The sequence below is a fragment of the Apodemus sylvaticus genome, chromosome 5 (assembly GCF_947179515.1).
Source record: "Apodemus sylvaticus chromosome 5, mApoSyl1.1, whole genome shotgun sequence".
Lineage (NCBI taxonomy): Eukaryota > Metazoa > Chordata > Mammalia > Rodentia > Muridae > Apodemus > Apodemus sylvaticus.
Window position 1 is genome coordinate 30,056,971 of NC_067476.1, and position 19,684 is coordinate 30,076,654.

General features: G+C 43.0%; 1 protein-coding gene across 1 annotated transcript in view; it reads left to right on the forward strand.

The window, feature by feature from the left end:
- The window catches only part of Lypd6 (LY6/PLAUR domain containing 6), a 143,567-nt gene extending 132,677 nt beyond the window's left edge, over positions 1 to 10,890 (forward strand). The window contains exons 4-5 of the mRNA XM_052182460.1: positions 6,771 to 6,901; positions 8,689 to 10,890. Of these exons, the coding sequence (XP_052038420.1) occupies positions 6,771 to 6,901; positions 8,689 to 8,856 (299 nt within the window). The 3' untranslated portion in view covers positions 8,857 to 10,890. The remainder of the gene's footprint in view (positions 1 to 6,770; positions 6,902 to 8,688) is intronic.
- Positions 10,891 to 19,684: the final 8,794 nt, after the last annotated feature.

A 19,684-nucleotide genomic window follows, 5' to 3' on the forward strand; every position in this document is an offset into this window, starting at 1 on the left:
TATCAAAAGTCTCACCCCTCAGTCCTAGGAATGTGACTATTTGGAGACAGAGTCTTTAAAGCAGAGATTAGGATTAGATGACGTCATTGGGTGACTGCTGATCCCCCATGACTGGTGTCCTTGTGAGAGGAAATTGGAATCTAGACAGGCACTGTGGGAAGATGATGCAAATACGTGGGGAGAAGTGGCTATCAATGAGACAAGGAGCAGCCTCAGAAGAAAGCTGGACTCCATAATTATAGCCTCCAAAACTTAGCAGTCCATTTCTTTGGTAGCTTTTATAGCAGTCCTAACAAACTATTATGCCACCATCCCGATTATCAATAATATAGATCAGCTTTGTCTTGTATTGGCTTCTCAGTTCTTCTTCTGAGTCCTTTGGTCCAGAGTTATATGAGATGTATGTGCCTTACTAAGTCTCTTCCATTTGTTCTTCCTGTTATGTGGATAGAGGCCTTAATTGATTTATTTTGATGCCTGTGGACATTTTTATAGTCTCCAGTTTTCAGCTGTACAAATAATTATTTACAAGTGTGCTAGAACTTTCCTTTCCTTTTACCATTGTGTGTGTGTGTGTGTGTGTGTGTGTAAGAGAGAGAGAACATGAGTACACGTGTGAGTGTATGACTTACACTGATAGAGTATACTCTTAATAGATCTTAGCAAATAATTTCCCCAAGTGACTACACTATATGAAAATTACAGTTATTATAGAGATGCTAAATAAATCTCTCTCTATTTATTTATCTATCTGTTTAATATATTCAGGTACACTGTTGCTTTCTTCAGACATCCCAAAAGAGGGCATCAGGTACTATTACAGATGTTTGTGAGCCACCATGTGATTGCTGGGAATTGAACTCTGGGCCTCTGGAAGAGCAGTCAGTGGTCTTAACCACTGAGCTATTTCTTCAGCCCGAGATGGTAAATAAATTAGATGAGCTCAAAGTACAGACATGGTAGAGATGTCATCAGTATCACAGATATAAATTGAAGTGTGTTAATTTGATTAAGCTTTAAGCAGAAGAGCATGGAAGATGTGCCCTTCCCACGGCTACATTGACCATCATAAACTAAGGACCTGTGGGTTGTGCAAGGCTGTGTTACATGTTGTGGGAATATAGACACCAACAAACATGGATGTTATACTTCATAGTCTAGAACAGTAGACAGGAACCAGATTCCGCCCAGCACAGGAGATCTTTGGGGGATTCCGGTCTGAAGAGGTTGTATGGATGGCTGAGCATCCTGTGGTGCACAAATCATTTTCCAAGGTAGAAGTATCTAGCCTGATGCTAGAGGCTTTCACTGCTGGGGAGACGCCACCGATGCTCTCATCCATGTCCCTTACTGAGCGCAAGTAAAATCCTTACCATTGTGTACCAACCAAAAAGAAAGAGAAACTGAAAGATAGAGAAGGAGACGATCGCAGACTAGCCATGACCTTCAGGACTCAAAGAATGGTAGTACTGTGGTGACTTCCAAATACTCTTTCTAGACTTGGAACTAAGAATAAACAAACACCAGCACAATAAACCCTAATAAAAGCATCCTTTCTCCAGCCAGCTTCCTGGGAAGGTGGCAGCCTAGAAGAGCAGGAGACATTTATATAAAGCCATTACTTTGAGCAAACATTGCAGACAAAATTGTGAACTCCACCTCTACCAGCAAAAGGGAACAGAGAGTGGCCACCCACTCGTTCATGGCCAGCTGTAGTCTGCTGTTCCGCCCTACCTGTTAGGATGGTTGTAGAGAAGGACAAGTAATGGGGACCACATTCCTTCTGGGTAGTTACTAGGTCTCTCCATATTGCTGTAGAGAGGTTGGTGCTAGATATTAGACTCCCAAGTCCACCAACAGTGAGCTGTCTCCATCCCATCTGCTGTAAAAACCAGGTCGGTGGGGAGTCTGAACTTTGCCTCCCACCACCCATCGGCAGTAAGCCCCACCTCATACTCTGTAAAGAATAGCATCTGTAAAACCTGGGTGGGGAGGACTCTCAGACAGATCTAACTTCCTCCCATGGTCTCACTCACTTCTTAAAGCCTCCACTACCTCCTAGTAACACCAGAGGCTGGTGATCAAGCCTTTAGCACCCGGGCCTTTGAGGGACACTACAGACTCCAACTCAAATGAACAACACCAGACTGAGGGAGAGGTGGAGAACCGCCTGAAGAAAAATTTAAATCGGTGCCAAAAAAAAAAAAAAAAGCTTCAGTAATCATAATTACACTAAAAGTAGCAAAGAAATGGAAAATATGAGAGGAGCCAAATGAAAATTTCTGAATGTGAAAAAAAAAAACAAAACATGAGTGTACTTGAAATAAAAATGTTCAGTGGCTACTCCAGCTGAGTTGAGACAACGAAGGAAAGACACAGTGATTTGAAAGCAGAACCTTAGAAAATGTTCAGTCTGAAAAACACAAAGTTTGCCTAAGACTATCAGAAAACACAGATATTTACATTATGATTCATAACAGTAAAATTACGGTTATAAAGTAGCAGTGAAAATGATCTTATGGTTCAGAGGTCAGCACATCATGAGGAAGGTCACAGCATTAGGAAGGTTGAGAGCCACTGGCCCAGACATTTGTCGTCTGTCGGTCTTGGCCCTCTTCAGCTCCTGTTTTTGGCGTTCCTGTCTAGAAACATCCTCACATCCAGAATCTTCCACCATTTGACAATAGAAACAGTTCCACATTGCCTGATATTCTATTTGTAAGAGAGGCCTTCTTTTACAAGATTTCTGCCAAGTTTTAGTGATGGCTGGAGTATTTAGGTATGTAGGTAAATTATGGAAGTTCATCTGTAGATTCATAACAAAAATAAAGCCAGTGTCTCCAGGCTGTTTAAGTGAACTTACGTATTCATTACTTGAAAGTAAATTCAAATTGCACACACTTGTCAGTTTTCTCGAATGATATTCAGACCCAAACCAGGAAGTGATGAAATCTTGCAATAGGAAATGTAGGATGGAGACATTTCAGAGAGTTTAGAGATTCAGATTTGGAGCATTTCTGGATCACATTTTCTGGAAGCACAGAGGTGTCACACTCTAGGTGATGCCTTCCTGGGGTTGACACATGGAGATAACTGGGTGAAAGAAGGGTTTTCGTTGCACACAGGTGAAGGGTGGTGTGGCATTGGCAGTATCCGGGAGATAGATGAAGAACACTAAGGATGTAGAGTGGGATTTGACGAGGACTCTCAGGAATAAAGCAGTTCAAGGACAACCTGTAGAGAAAATCTACAGTCTGGTTAAATCAAGCGTCGGAAGAGAAAACAGAGAAGACAAGTCTCTAGGGTCTTGGTGGACAATCTCATAGAGGTGATTAAACAGCAGAGTAGGAATTGCAAAGAGACCCTGCACCTCCAGCCTCAGGGAAGCGGGGGCTACAAAGTGGCTGCCTGAGCAGCCACTCCATGGCAGACCCTTGAGTCAGCCCGCAGGCGCTGCGTGCTAAGAAGCTAAGGAGTACAGGCGGGCCACTAGCTCTTTGATTTCCAGTATAACGCGTAACGCTGCTCTTACAGTGCTTGCCTTCCCATTCATTTTCTTGCATCTAAAGAATTGTTTCCTAGCAGTACTTTAAACATTTTACATCTCTGTGTAAAACCCAAACTAGCACAGCCACAGAGAATCATGGGCAGCGGGGAAGTGTTCTCTGACACGGGCATAGGTAGTTTCTTTTATTATTATTATTAATAATCATTTATGTGTTTATATTTCAAATGCTATCCCCCTAATTTAAGTCATCTCGTGTATCATTTGTTGAAGCAGAATCTTTTGTTGGAAACCATAATGGTAGGTTCGTGAAAGCTCATTTTTCGCTGTGAATTGGTTTTAAATTTCAAAACTTGGCTAAGGAGAGAGAGGGAAAGATAGAGGCACAAGCAGACCGACAGACAGAGAGAGAGGAGAGAGTTGTGAAAATTATACTTTTTGCTTTCTAGCTATTGATTAAATTGTCTTTCCTATTTCTGACTTTACCGTGAGTTAAAGAGTTTGGCTTCTCAACCTCTGGGATACCATACAGTCTCAGAATATGAGATTTTTAGAGGCTGAAGCTAACTTGGTAGAAATTCAAATCCATCTTTTATCTTTTAGATAAAAGCCTTTGAAATCCTTTTAGTGTGAAGTTATCAGCAGGCTTGATTCTCATATAACCTCATTACCAACCCCGGGATTATTCAGAATGCATGGAGAGCCATGCTCTGTGGCTAAAACCCAGTTCTGATCCGTGCCCCCACTCAGTGATAAGCTACGCGTGGTTCACCTGGTTCTGCTTGGGAAATTCCATCTGCTCGCCCCAGCACACCCTTGGAGATCTCAGATCCCGGGACATATGAAGGTGCTCATAAAATGCGCACCAGTGAAACCACTTCAGCTTTCTTTGAGAATTTGGAAACCATATTTAACTACAGACCCTTTTTCCATGTTATCATTTCACTCACTACACACCTAGGGCCTTTGCAAGTGCGTGGAGAGGATACCCTGAGGAGTTGCTGCCAGAGTTAAGGTCTCTACTGTGAGAGGTGGTAGCACTTCTCAACATATCTTTGTTTTATGGGTTACACAATGTTGTTTAAGAGAAACTTCTTTCCCAGGATTTTCAATGTTCTCCCCTCACCACAGAATGGCAAAATTAACCTATCAGATGCTAGGGTTTTATACATTTTCCTGAGAGGAAAAAAAAAGATATTTCAATCAGTTGCTGGAACCACTCGCCTTTGGAGGAATAAACTTCCCGTTAGTAAATTAACGAGAAAAATATGAAGAAAATGCAGTTGTATTCAGTTCACCAATTGTTATCTCAAGGCCTCTTTCAGACAAGGTCATTCATTATGTGAGGGACAAACCTAGTTTCCCCAGCCTGAAGTCTGTAAAAATTTACTTATTCCATCTGGGTGTGATCTTAACTGCGCATTTCCATCTCCAGCAGCCGCGCAGCCTCTGGCAGCCATTCAAGTTGCCCGAGTAAAGCAGAGACTGGAGATAAGAACATTCCTGCTTTTATTACTTTCTACAGCATTTGAAGTGGGAGTGGGAAACGTGTACCCATCACAGCCATAAATGTCCTTCGTCTGATGCCAAAGGAAGCTCTTAGGCCTCAGGTCTTCGTTTGTTAAAGCCTGCCAAACAGAGGCAGATGAGAAACCTTCCTCCCCTTCATCTGATAGCTAATCACCTCCACCTTAAATTAGAGGCTAGGGCTTAGGGATGGAGGGCCCTGAGTGGGGGTGGGGGGTTGCCAGGTGTTCACCCCCAGATGACCTCACTTAGCCTAATCCCAAAGAACTCCCGCAGGACCCTGAGAGATTGCCTCAGTATGACTCCAGGAAACAGAATTCCAGGCAGGGTGCATTGTGGGAACAGCACCCCAGAGAGGGAATAAACATCCACAGCAGTGTCACCCTGGGAAAGGAGGTGCCATTGGTGAGATTCAGAGGTGATTCTGTGTTCCTGTGAGGTGAGCTTGTCTAGAAAGATATTTAACCTCTCACCCCACGTCTGCATTTTTTCAGGTGTGTCGATGTGGTCTACATTAGCTCATTCTTTCAACCCAATACCTTACGTTTTCTTCTTTGAACATTGGCTCTTTGGTTAAAAGATGCCAAAATTATGACAGAATCTGATGGGGGAATTTTTACTGCTTAATAAATAATACCATAAAAGGTCATAATTCCATATTAGCAACTAAGTACCCAAAATGTATAAAGCCTGCAGAGTTGGAGCCAAGATATGGATGAAAAACAGCTCAGTGACACTTCCTAAGACTTATTTATTCTCTTGGGGTCCGGAGGGGGCACCGGCGCACTGCTGCATGCTGCCTGCAGGCCGTAAATAATCACATCGGCAATTCTCTCTGGAATTCTGGAAGAAACCTTAAGCTTTCTCCTCAAGATAAAGAAGGATTTTAGACTTTCATAGTGACCATAATCTACCAGGGAGGCATGGAAATCAGAGTAAGAGAAAGGAGGTTTCCTGGATTTGGAGACCTATCATGTTGGTCAGTCAGTCTCTGAACATACTAGATCTGGCTGTTATTGTGGCCACGTTTGTTCTCTTGTCGAGAACCATTTTTGCTAAGCAAAATGTATCCATTTCTAACTCTTCTGATGTCATGTGGGAGCAATACACACACACACACACACAGAGCAGCTATAATCTTCCATCTTTTGAAAGCCCCTTGTTACACACCCCCAACTTTTCTTTTCTCACTCTTCCAAGTCTGCTTGAAAATTATCCCTATGGTTCTCACCACCGGAAGCAGCCGTCCTCTGAAACACTCACCCCCTAAAGATAAAAAATAAGATCAATGGCAAAGGGTGTGGAAAAGCAGTTATGCCACTGTGTATTGATTTGAGGGGTTATGGTGGGCCGAGAGACCAGTGTTCTGCAGAAGGCCTTGGCTCTGCCGTGGTGAAATGGATCTTGGCATGAAGTTTGTTTCCACCCTGTGTGCTGCCGTACCCTCCTGGGTAGAGCTTGGTAGACTCTCTGCGGCATTCATCTGAGAGCAGGAAACAAGTCATTTTGATAACTTTCTGAAAAGTGAAAGTTCATCTCATTATTGAGGGTTAGAAAATTTCTTTATTGGTGTCTGGGCCATTTATTGGGTCCCCGTAAACATTGTCTAGTGCTTGTGTTGAAAGTACTTGTGTAAAATTAATTTTAGGGACATCCAGGAAAACAGCCTGTTGTGCCCTTTTCAGTTAGGCCGGGCTTGCATTTCCCATCTCAACTAAGGGTTATTTTCTCTTGACAGATACCAGATACTGCTACACTCAGCACACGATGGAAGTCACAGGAAGCAGCATCTCTGTCACCAAACGCTGTGTCTCACTGGAGGAGTGCTTATCCACAGGCTGCCGGGACTCGGAGCATGAAGGCTACAAGGTCTGGGCAAACATCAGCTCTCGCTGCCCTTAGAGGATTTGTCAGTGTTCATGGGCCGATCACTTAGGCTGCCTCACTGTCATTACATGGCCTAGGGAATGCACCTGCTTTCCTGTTTGCTTTAGGAGAATACCAGTGTATAGCAAAGGACATGCAGATGGAGTGTTTAAGCGCATTCAAAGAGGATGCTAAAGATTATCATAAGCCTCTCTTCACTCAGAAGAGCCCTGAAAGGAGAGGGCCAGGGACTATCCCTACACAGTAGAGCATGGCAGATACTTCAAGTCGTCCACCCAAGGAAGCAGGCAGCAGTGTATTCTGACGACTTTCTGCAGAGAGAGGGTGCATGTCATTTTTGGGGTTCCAGTTTAGGGAAGTGGTCCACTGGCACCTGGTCATACAACAGATGGGAAGAAAGCCATTGTCTTGTGGATTCATCCGCCTTAAGCTTGAGCTGGTGCCTGTACACAGAGCATCCTATGTAGAATGAGCTTTGGGGACATCTAGGAAGGAGAATATAAAGAAGCCAGCATTGTGTATCTCTGGAATCCTGCTCTTCCTGCAGTAGGTGAGCACTGACTGAGTGGTCTTGTCACGCTCTGGCCTTTCTGTGACATATGCTCACCTGTCAGGCCACCTCCTAGGGTTGGGTGAAGCTCCCTCCCTCTCTCGATATCCTGGAATAGCACTGTCACCCCGGGGGGCTGCTTCAATTTTTAAGCTGCAGAAACAATTTTTAAGCGACTTCTCAAGTTCGCTAAGAATTAAAATTTAAAATGTCACCTGCCTACTTGCTACAACTTCAAAGAAAGGCCAAATCAAGGTTGTTGGCTAACCATTCTAGCAGCTGGGCTTGGCTCTCAAGCATTAGTGTGATGATTTTTTTTTCAAACCAGGAGAAGCACTGAAACTCCAAAGATATCTTAGTTGCTTGTGTCAGTACAGCAAGTAAGAGAGAGATGGAGTGGAAGTCCAGCTCACCTCTGACCCCTAGGGTCTCATCTCAGTGTTATGCTATTTTGGGACTCACATTGATTGTGGGTAAAGGTTTAAATCTGTCCCGACTAGTAACTGGGTTGGATAATAACCACCTTACAAATCTGATTCCTTGGGGGATCTTGTTAAAATTCAGATTCTAGTTTCCCCAAGTGCTAGGTAAGGTGTGAGATTCTGCATTTCTATCAAGCCCCAACTGGTTTTGAGGCTGCTGGTCAATACAGTGTGTAGCCATGGCTCAAAATAACTTCTGTCAATAAACCATTAGGGTCACTTCTTTTATACAGTTCAGGAGTAAAGCAGTAGAAAGCAAAGGTAATTGAATAAATGAAAACCCTTCAGATGTTTCCCGTGCAGGAGAACGGAGTTAACCATAGTCGTCGTTCTAATGAAGGTGAGCATCCAGGGTCACATGACCCAAGGCTTTCCCACTTCATCCTCTCTGTGAAAATCTTAAGACATTTTACCCTCTTAACAGTTACTTCCTGCTGTCAGGAAAAGCCTCTTTGAGGAAAGAAGGCAAGTTTCCCAGTTGGCATGTCAGGGGTAGAATAACTGGTCACTCAGAGGACTGTGAAGCCTGGTAGCCGCAGGAGAGGTGCTTTCCATTTTGAGCATGTTGCTCCCAGACGGATATAATTCTTGCCCCTCATGGATGTCAGACAGCATGTTCCTTCTCTAGAGCAGACTGTTGTCATCTGCTAGGAGGGAGACTTCTTCCCAGGGTCCTGCCTCCTCCTCCTGAAACAGGCTGGTTTCTCCTCACCCTTTGTTTTCTTTCTTCCTTTCAGATCTGCACCTCCTGCTGTGAAGGAAATATCTGTAATCTACCCCTCCCTCGAAATGAAACTGACGCCACGTTTGCCATCACATCACCTATAAACCAGACAAATGGGCCCCCACACTGTGTGTCGGTGATCGTGTCCTGCTTGTGGGTGTGGCTGGGACTCACCTTATAGCAACCCTCTCTGCCAAATGTAGATGAGCTCTGTGGGTTTCACTGTGACCCATAATCATGCATGAAGTCATTGGCTTGGCAGTAGTGATGCAATGCAACCACAGCACCCCCAGACGTCATCGCATCGCGGCCGGAAGTCATCAGAGCAGCCGTTAATTACCGTTAACCACGGGGAGCAAGCATTGCTTCCATGCTGTCATTTCCAGCCTAACACAACCCCATCTGAGTCAGCCTGTTCCCCAATAAATATAGACCCCCATTTCTATACCACAAACCTGTGATTTCACTCCAAGCAAGAGCTCTGTATTTATTGATGTCCGGACTTCTTACTTCAGAATCCATGCATGAGCTGCAGGAGGGCCTGGGCCCTCTGAGAAATAAGCTATGGATGCAGGAGATAGTCATTCTTTTCAGGAAAAGAGTAAAGAACCATTGGCTTAATTGCAATCATACTGGCACCGACAGCTTTAGAAGTTTAAAACTTTAAATCCGAAATAAATGGAATCGTTTCTTTGAGATTTGGATGGAGTCCATGAAAGAGTTGAAAGAACTTTGCTCAATTTAATTTTCCCAGTCCTCTTATCTTAACATTGGGAAACATGTTCCTTCTACTCTTTGTAGAAGATAAAAAAGGCAATTATAAAAGTTTGTTGTATTTGTAGGAATGAAAGAGAAAGATTTCCTCCAACTTGATGAAATTAGCATCCACAAAATAGTGATCCCTTTTTTTTGAAAATTATTTTTATTAGATATTTTCTATATTTACATTTCAAATCCTTGTTTCCCCCACAAAAACCCCCATTCCATCCCCCTGCCCCTGCTCACTAACCCACCCACTCCCGCTTCTAATAATGGGACAGATTGGCCTTGACTCAGGAACTAATTATGCTTCTTGAGTTCCTGGATTCCAGCTGGACCAGCGGCATCTAAAACGTTGCTAAATGGATAGGATTATTTTCTCCAGGTGTTGCATACTACTCAGATATAGCTTATCTAGTCAGAGAGAGGACTTCAGAATAAAAGGAAGCTCTCCGGAGGTTAGTCCTAGCTCATTTTGAAAGCTCAGAAATAGCTAAGCAAAAATTCTTTCGCTTTCCATAGTATTTACTGCCAAAGAGCTGTCTCCTTCCACAACCACAGTGACTTTAAAGAGAAAGTTCTGGATTAACTTCTCATTAGATCAATAAGAACACGCAGTGCTAGGATGAGAAAAAGATGAATTGTAAGTAGTATGGTGGCCTAAGGAGTAGTAGGTTTTGTTTCTTTCAGCTACTGTTTTTGAAGAAAAAAAGACTTTCATTAACCTAAAAAATTGTGTTGTTTTCTTCTCCCATGTAAATTCTTTAAATGACATTTATTTTTGTATGGTATAAATTGAAAACTATATTTCAAAAAAATTCTTTTTTTTTCTGAGCAAAATATCAGTTAGAATGCTTGCTTTTCAACAGGGGTAGGGATTGCCATCACTCCTGACCATGGGAAGATATTTGTGATGATCCTCGTACTGATGCTGAAAAAGTTACTGTGCTATGAACAAGAGCTGTGCATTTGCCTCAAGGGTTTAACTCATCATCTCCCCAGAAATGTGGCCCAGGAAATATTAGAGTGGAGGCCATCACTGGTGTGACTGTCTTTGCAGGGCTGTGGGGTGTGTCCACAGGGAACTTGGTCAATGATGTTAAAATCTATCTGCCCTGCACAGGGAACGTTAGCTCACATGAGACCCCCCTCAGGGACCAAATCTGAACTGACAGTAGAAACTCTGATGCTAGTCATTGAAGTTGCGTCACACAGCCTTAATGAAGAGTTTGGCAGGCTTATCAGTTTCCTGCTTATAACTGTGGATGGGAGAGCTGGACAGACAGATCTGTAAGAAGCACCTCCTATGTGCCCGGCACTTTGCTAAGCACTTTACATAGTTAGGCCATATAACCCTTCATCAGTTCTATAAGAACAGAACATATTGATGTGTACAAATGAAGGTCCCAAGGCACAAAGAAGTTTGCCAAATGAAGCCTTTTCCTTCAGATTTAGTTTATGTGGGATGTGACATGTTTGAAAAAAAAACAGGGGGGGTGGGGGTGGAATTTCTCAGCTAGGAAAATCTCTAGGCCTGACTTCATGGGAATTTCCCCATCTTATCATGTAGAACGTATCGTATCCTGCTTCTCAGGATGACAGTTGCATGTGTCCCCAGTTGTCACTTTTTCTTTGGGGAATAAAGTTATAGCTTCCTTATTTATCCTCTGGTAAAGAGAGGAGATAGTTGACCTTGCATCTAAAGATGCTATAAGACAATGAGAATTCGATGTTGTACATGTCTACAAGTACCGTTTTTTGTGCATGGTCACATTCTGCTGACATTTGCCAAGTCTGCATGCAATCTGAATAAGAGACAAGGGACTGATCACAAGGGGGCCTCCCTGGCTGGTTTTCAGGGATTGGGTTCTCAAGGGTACAGACTGTCCTCACCTGGGGAGTAATGACAGCCATTGTACACATGTGCTGCACACATCCACCCTGCTTTTCAAGGTGTCTTTTTAGTTCTCTTGAAAGAATGTGGATCTGCTCACCACCCCCAGCCTCAAGAAGCCAAGGAGGGACCATTGGTGTAGAAGGTCCAGGACTAGTTACCCATGTGACTATTGTCACTTTAAACTTTCCATTAACCCTCACCATTGGTGATGGCTTAAAATGCAAAGAGCCATGATGTGTATATTAACCTATGTTCTACATATTTATTTTTAGACTTTCTTCAACATCCATGTTAGTATGGGATTAATGCCTAAATGTAAATACTGTATACTTTGTAAATCAATGAATAAAGATTTTAAGTGTGTTTCATTAGGCTTCTTCCTGCAAGTATGTATGTCAATGATTAATATACCAGTTTATGTCAAGTTTATGGGCTTAGCACCACACTGTGTTTTTTTTCTATCATTTGCTTTCCAAGTATGTCAAGAAATACATACATGAAAGATACTCATGCCAAATGATTCATATTGATGGTAAGGGCTCCAAAAATCAAGGAAAAGATTGCCAAACTTTTCAATATGGTCTATAGTTTTCCTTGAACATTTCATTGTTAAATCAAAAACCATGGATGTGGGTTGTGTGTGTGTGTGTGTGTGTGTGTGTGTGTGCAGCATTCTATTAACTTTATTTTTAAAATACTACTTTATTCTTAAGATGAATAATAATTATAATAGAAAAGTTTGCCTCTGTTGCTTTCTTCTGGAATGGGAAGAAATCCTGGAATCATATACATATATAATATGTATCCATATAATACATCTATTATATTTTTCATATAGAAATGGGTTGAAAGAAAGTTTGAAAATATTCAGCCTGACGGTGCCATCTGTTTCTTTAAGATGGTGTACCTTTCAATTTCCAAGAAAATTAATCTTTTTCTTGGAGTTAGAGGTGATCCTTCTGTTAGGTATGGGGTAAGTGGTGTGATTGGTGCTCCTTACAAGCACACAGTGGCGATGCCACTTAATCCTGAACTCCTGTGTATTGAATGTACATGGTACAGAAGGCAGACTATATGCTTTTGTACATACATGTATGAGGGCAGGATTTTAAAAGAATCCTGTCAAATATAAATATAAAAGAATTGAATTTCATGGTTCATCTCTAACAGATTCATAAGATCTTATACATGTCATAAAATTTAGGGGACACCAGTATGTCAATTCAGCCATCATCTGTCAGTCCTATAGAGTCTTTGATATGAAATAATTAAAAAACATTCACAAATGTTTTGACTGAATTTCCTTGAACTTATTTCTAGAATGAAAGGTAGGGAACTGGGCACCTCTAACTGATTCCATTCGCATTGTCATTGAGAAAATGCAACCTTGGAGACGGAGTTCCTATTACAGTCGCACAGCCTCTTGGGGCAGGACCATGGCATAGAAAGGAAGACTGATGATTTAAAATGGGAATACCCAGGATCTACTGGAAAATGGATAATGTTTTTAGTATAAATGTTTCTGATCAAAACTGTCAGGACAAACCAATATGAATTTTCAAAATGTCCTTCCATTTATTTTTAAATTTAATCTAAAAATTGTTACTATATTTGTTTCTCTCTCTCTGTGTGTGTGTATGTGTGTATGTGTGTGTTTGTGTGTTTGCAAGTTCTGGCTTGTGTATGGAAGTGAGAGGATAACATTTGGGAGTTGATTCTCTCCTTCCAATAGAGGTCAGATGACACATTTCAGGAGTTCTCTCCTTCCACAGTTGGTTCAGATTTGTGAAGTATAAGATGCTACCCACTGAGCCATTCTATCCGCTCCCAAAATGTGCTCCATCCTCATAAGTTACTCTTGTTAGTGAAATATTAAAACCATGATCTCCTCTGTTACCGAATTCCTATCTTACCTTATGCAAATTTCAGGTGTTGGAATTAGCTCAGTATAAATTTTTGAGGTGATATTTCAAATTGAAATTCAAGGTCTAAGAAATGACTTTTTTAGAATCCTCCTTTTTGGTCTCCTAATGGCAATACTGACTGTTGTGTAGGTTTTTAATCTTCAAAGTACTTTGGAATGCTCTAGGCATTACTTCCATTGATCAACACGGACACATTTACTACTTGAAAGCTACAGCTTTGCTGTGTCCATGGAAGGTTCATCATAAAAGACTGATACCTTTTTGTTCCACACATGTCACCAGGATGACCTGCATGATGCCTCTTCCTTTCTCCAATAGTTTTACTAGAAATCTAGTAAAACTCAGGTTGCTGAGTTGAAAGTGGAAGGACCTTTAGAAAACATCTGGTCTACCTGCGTTATTTTCTGTGAGTGCAAAAAGAACCCTAGAGAACCCAGACCAGTTGCCACTTGGAACTTTGCATCAAATTCTGCCAAGCATCCCTTTTTCTGAAGGCCTGGAGTAATTAAGCACAGAAACAGGAAGCAGTTTAGAGGTGCTCTTTTACTTGGGCTGTAGGTTGGCAGGTGCCATGGGTATCACCAAGGCAGGGAATGGCAGAGAACATGGAAAACTTCCTATAAGAAACCCAGAAACCCTGCATCTGACCAATAGATGCAGATACAGTCAACTATTGGACTGAGCCCAGCAACCCCAATGGAAGAGCTAGGGGAAGGACTGAAGGAGCTGAAGGGGATTGCAACCCTATAGGAACATAAGAACAATATCAACTGATCATAGCTCCCAAATTAAACCACCAACCAAAGAGTCGTACACATAGAGGAACCCATGGCTCCAGATACATATGTCGCAGAGGATGGCCTTATTTGACATCAAAGGGAGGGGAGGCCCTTGGCCCTGTGGAGGCTTGATGACTCAGCATAGGGGGATGCTAGAGTGGTGAGGCAGGAATTGATAGGCAGGTAGAGGGGTACCCTCATAGAGGCAAAGGGGAGGGGGAGAAAGGGGATCCCTGATAGAGGGTTTGTGGAGAGATAACCAGGAAGAGGAAATATCATTTTAAACGTAAACATACAAAAAGATTAGTTAAAAAAAAAAGGAACGTGAGATACTAAGAGAATTAATCACTTTCAGACTCATGAACTAAAAACAGGAAGGGCACTATCATTTAGTAGGATATAGTTTTCTTAGGGGGTTATTATATATCTCGAATTATAAACTCACCTTCCCAAACCATGTGTTATCTCTGCACCTAGATTTGGGGCCTCCACTGACATTTCCTCCTTGAAAAAGATGCCAGGAGTTGTGTTGTCAAATTATGGAAAGTAGACCCATGAAGAAGCCTATTGAGTGAACACGAGGAGGAAAGCACCCCCAGTCACCCAGGAGGCACACGGAAAAGCTCCAAATAACTCACAACCTCTGTAAACCCAGACATTTGAGGAGAATTCAAAAATGCAATGTGTGGGTCCTACTCTATCTACAGAGATGCCTGCCTGTTGGGGCAGAGCTTGTGCCAGAGTCTAAACACATCTGCCTTTTCAGCCGCTGTTTCCAGGGCAACCACCTCTCAGCTGACTAGGCTTGGTACCCACTCGACTTCTCCGAGCAGTAAGGCAGGATGGAACATCTTGGGGCCTGAACATGATGTGAGCAGATGAGTTTCTCAAGGAGAGCGATAGCTTTCGAGTGTCTTGTGCTGGGATTCTTGGGTGAGATGTGCTGAGCCGGCCATTGTGGAGGAGAGCACATTTGGACTTCCTCGTGAATCAACGTGACTTGACCCAGCATGGCTCTCTGGTGCATGTCAGCAGCAGGCTGAACTCTAGCTTTCAAGCTTTTTAAATACTTGAAGAGTTGGGCCCATCTCTGACTTTACATTGTTGCACTAATGACTCTATGAATGTTTTTGCCACTGACCTAAATAGCAGGTGTCCTGTGTAGGACACATCATACCCTCGATGTTAGACTGGCCAAGACCACCATGCAATTCAAGTCATACCTCCCACAAACAAAACAAAATAATCCCCACAACAACGGCAACCACAAATCTGGAAATTATATTTGGAATGAATTATTTAGTAGACTAGCATGATGTGTCCAGCCTAGGATATAGTTGAAATTGCTACTGGCAGACAGAATTGAGACACCAGCTTCATTTTGGAGGTTTGAGAACATTCTCCTGCTCTCAAATGATATAAAATCTGAAAGAAAGCTCTGTTAAGTTATAAGAGCTAACTTGTAGAGTAGGTGTTGAAACATAGATGCTGTACTTTGGGACAGCTCTGAGGTCAATCTTGGGAGAAGATGATAGTTAACTGCAGATAAATATAACTTGAAGATGAATCTGGACTATTCTTCACCGAGGCTGTTCCATGGTTATGATCAATCATTCCTGATGGTTATTTAGCCCTTCATGCCTAATGGCTCACAGCTGCCCATCAGCAGCCATTAAGGCCCATCACCGGCAGATGTTTAAAGCTCCCTAGAGCAAGTCATCTAGCTGACTCAGAGGTACTGCAGTGTAACTTGTAGCATCATTATAACTCAAGCAAGTGGGATACTGAGAGCTCTCACCTCAATAACACGGATGCACTAAAACAATAGGAATCTACTTTGATCCAGTCTCCAGATCTCTCTCTCAGTGGCTGGATCCACAAAACAACAGGGTAGACCAAGGCTGCCCCCAAACTGTCAGGTTGTTATTGTATTCAGTCAATGGAAAGTTGCTTTTGAGCAGGACTCTGCCTGTGTTCTCTTGGAGATTCTTCAGCCTGACAGCTAGGGCACTGTATCTGTGGTACTTACATAAGCAAATGATAAAGTTGAATGGCCAAGACAAGCTTCGAGAGCAGGCTCCAGGAAAGACTATTGATCATTGTGGACAGCGGTTGAAGACCAACTTAGAGACAATTGGGAGCATATCCTCAGGCACTCTCTAGGAGGCACTGCCCACTGCTGTCCCTGCTGAAGCAAAGCTTAACAGTCATTTTTGAGGTAGGAAAACCTATGCATGGGGCTGGGAGTGCCCTTGGGATAGGCCGAAGTCAATTAGGTTAATGGAAAGGTCACAAAAAACAAGGCTAAGGGCCCATCTAAACTCTCACACTTTTGAGAATTAACTCCCAGACATGGCGAAGCAGGCTTGCCTGGTGGTACTTTTTTTTGAGAGGCCACAGTGGAAGGAAACAGATGTTCCTTTAATCCCACATCACATCATCAATCTAGAACATTACATGAGGGTCTGTAGAGACCAAACTACAGAGCACCCATGCCCTCTGGTGTCTCCCAGTGGGTCACAAAGCCAGAATCAGCTATGATTCAGTTAACAGAGGCAACCAAGCTCAGTGTCTAGACTGAGGTGGTCTGGGATGGTTTAAATCATTAGGAAGTTTTACGGCTTCTTCTGTCAGTTCTGATGTGCCACCATCAGCCAGCAAACACAAAGGGCTGAACAGCCTTTGGGATAAAGAGCCAGGATCACAGAAATATCCACAGTAAAGATCAATCTAAAAAAAATTAGCTATAGGCTACTCCTTTAGTTCCCAACTTTCAGGCTACCTACATGTCCCCTGAAAAGTGCGCTTGGAACACAGTAGGTGCATAAAAAGAATTTATCATTCAATTTACAAAATACAAAATTACAAAATAACGAAAAAAGATGGTGCTTTCTCCGAGTATCATAACTGGTCATTAACAGAATAAGAGTTAAAACCAAGACTACCCTTCTACTAATTCTGGCCTTCTTAGATACATTTTCACATGTTAAATTTTTACACCCCCCTACACACACCTGAATAAAATTTTCTAGTGCCAAATGCATCTCTTGCTTGGTGCAGCAAAAGTTGTTAAGGCCTCAATGTGAAGCAATGTGGCTAAATGTATTGAGGGCTCTGTGAATAGACATATCCCGACCTAATAAGCCAACTTCTGTCATTTGCCTAAAATATAGAAACACTGCTCTGATTGAATATGTACCTTAAAGCACCATTTGTAATTCAGGAAAACCGTCGAGATAAGCTAAGTGGGCAGAGGCAGGGTGGCTAAGTCAATAAACAACTGTACCACACTCGGTGCAGCCTCGTAAAATGTGATTGCCCTGAAGATGTTTTCAGTGTCAAATGAACACAGCAGCACTATCGTGTTTTGCTCAATGTGTCATACTTTTCAAGAAGCAAAGACACAGCGAAAAGCACTTAAGGAAAATGAACCAAAGTACTCCAATTACTCACGTTATCATAATAACTTCCTGTTTTTCTGTTTCAAAAATATTTCTTTTTGCATAGTGTGGTTATAATACTTTCATAATGAAAAGCAGAGATAAAATAGTCAAGCCTGTACACTTTGGCTAATGGTTTTGGAGGGTTCCTCTTTAGTGTAGCTAGTAACCCAGAGTGGGACTCTGGCTCCTGCTTGAACCCTGTGCTCAGACTAGCAGTTCACAGCAGGCCCTTGTGAGTCTTAAAAACTACCAATGCTGGATCTGCCCCCAGACAGCTACATTATATTGATCTTGGATGCAAAGATCTGAAGAGCAAATCTTCAGAACCCACAATTTCAAAGACTTATGAAAGTCTACAAAACCTCATTGATGTTTAAATAGTGTCACAACGTATCATTCTCTGTATCCCAGTAGTATAATTATGAGTGAACTTCAGAAAAATTTTAGCTTTGTTTCCTTGTGAGTTTCGCACTGTATACTCTAGCCCTTCCTGTCTGCCCACCCCGTTTATCTGCTCTTCACCCTTGAAACCTCCCCCTCAAAACAAACAAAAACAAATAAAGCATAGAATACATCTTATTGTGGAAGCTGTAGTATGTCACAGTGTGTGTGCCATAGTATATCCTGTAGAGAGAATTTCTTGTGTGGTGTATGGAAGCATCACCTGTCAATAAAAAGCTGATGGTAGAACATAGGAGGTGGGACTTCCTGTTAGGAAGAGAGGAACTCTGGGATAAAGTCGGGCATAGCAGGAGATTTGCCCTGAACTCTGAGGAGACAGACACGTGAAACAGGAGAAGAGGTAGTTATGTGTTACTCATAGAATAAAATAAATGGGTTAAGTTAGGAGCTAGTCAGGAGAACAAACCCAAGCTTATGGTCTAGGCATTTACTCAAAATTCTCAGAGTTGTTATTCTGGGGAACTGGAATGTAGGTGGAAAAGCCTGTGATTACAGTATCTCTCTGTCCGTTAATGCAAATGTACATTGCAATGAGCCATTGGTCTAATTCAAGATCTCTGGCATCTGTGACATCATCGAAATTGGATGCTCTGTGAGGTTCTTCCTAGTTATCCTGTTGTTGCTGTGTGTCATGAAGATCCTGTTGCTTTCCAACAGTAGAACTGACCCTTTCACACAGCCCAATCAATCACAGATGGTGTAGATTTTGTGGTGGGCAGCTGAGCTGGTCAACAAGCTGGTTCTCCCTTATCCCTTATCCACACCACCAGGGCGGGCGAGCTCTCCAGCACTGCTCCAGCTTCGCCACCCGATGCTGCCATGGGCAGGAGGCAGGGTCAGCTGTCCTGCTGTCATGACCCTGGGGTCTGCTCATCAACACCCAGGTCTCTATAGCCAGCTCCACTGTGCTTCCCAGTCCAAGGCTTGGGCCCCATTCTTCCAAATGCTGCAACCTGTGAGGGGCTGGGGCAGCCCTCCTGTTCTCACACTCTCAGGACTGTGTGAGATCACCTGTGTCTTTACCATCAGGGCCAGGTCCACTGTGCTTACCAGGTGAAGCACAGCAACTGCTCTCCTGAGCATTACAGCCAGTGAGGAGGGGGAAGGCAGGGTTAGCTCTCACAAGCTCATGCCCTTGGGGCCAGCTCTTTCAACTACTGCAGTTAGAGAAGGAGGAGGGCATCATCCAAGCACCCCTGCCACCTCACAGCTGACCACTGCACCCCTCAACCAGGGCCAGCCCTACTGAGGTGCAGGGCCCACTCTCCTGAGTGCTACAGCAGGTGAAGGGCAGGGCCAGCTCATCCGTATTCATGACAGTGGGTTCCCAAAAGCAAGCTTGATCCTTGAAATCCTTATCCTGACTGGATCCATTCCTGTTGCTTATCACCTAAGACTCTGCTGGCTCAGAGTACTTGGGCCACCATTATTCCACACTTGGGTCCTTTGTGGGGTTCTTTAGGCCTTTATTAGCTATCCCCTCCTTTCCTTTCTAAATAAAGTATTCCACAATCCAGACACCAGTAGAAGATTAGTGACACTTCTGCCTATACATCACATCTGACAAGGGCTTCAGAGGTGAGCCATTCAGGAAAGCCATGGCCAGCCCTCTGAACAAGCTGTCAGCAGTCCTCTAGTCTGATTCTCCCAACTGCTGAGAAAGCCATTGTATAGCCAGGGACTTACTACAGATGCAGGCCTTTAAAGTAACTGCTTCTGTCTGGCTGGGAGTCCAGGACTGGTT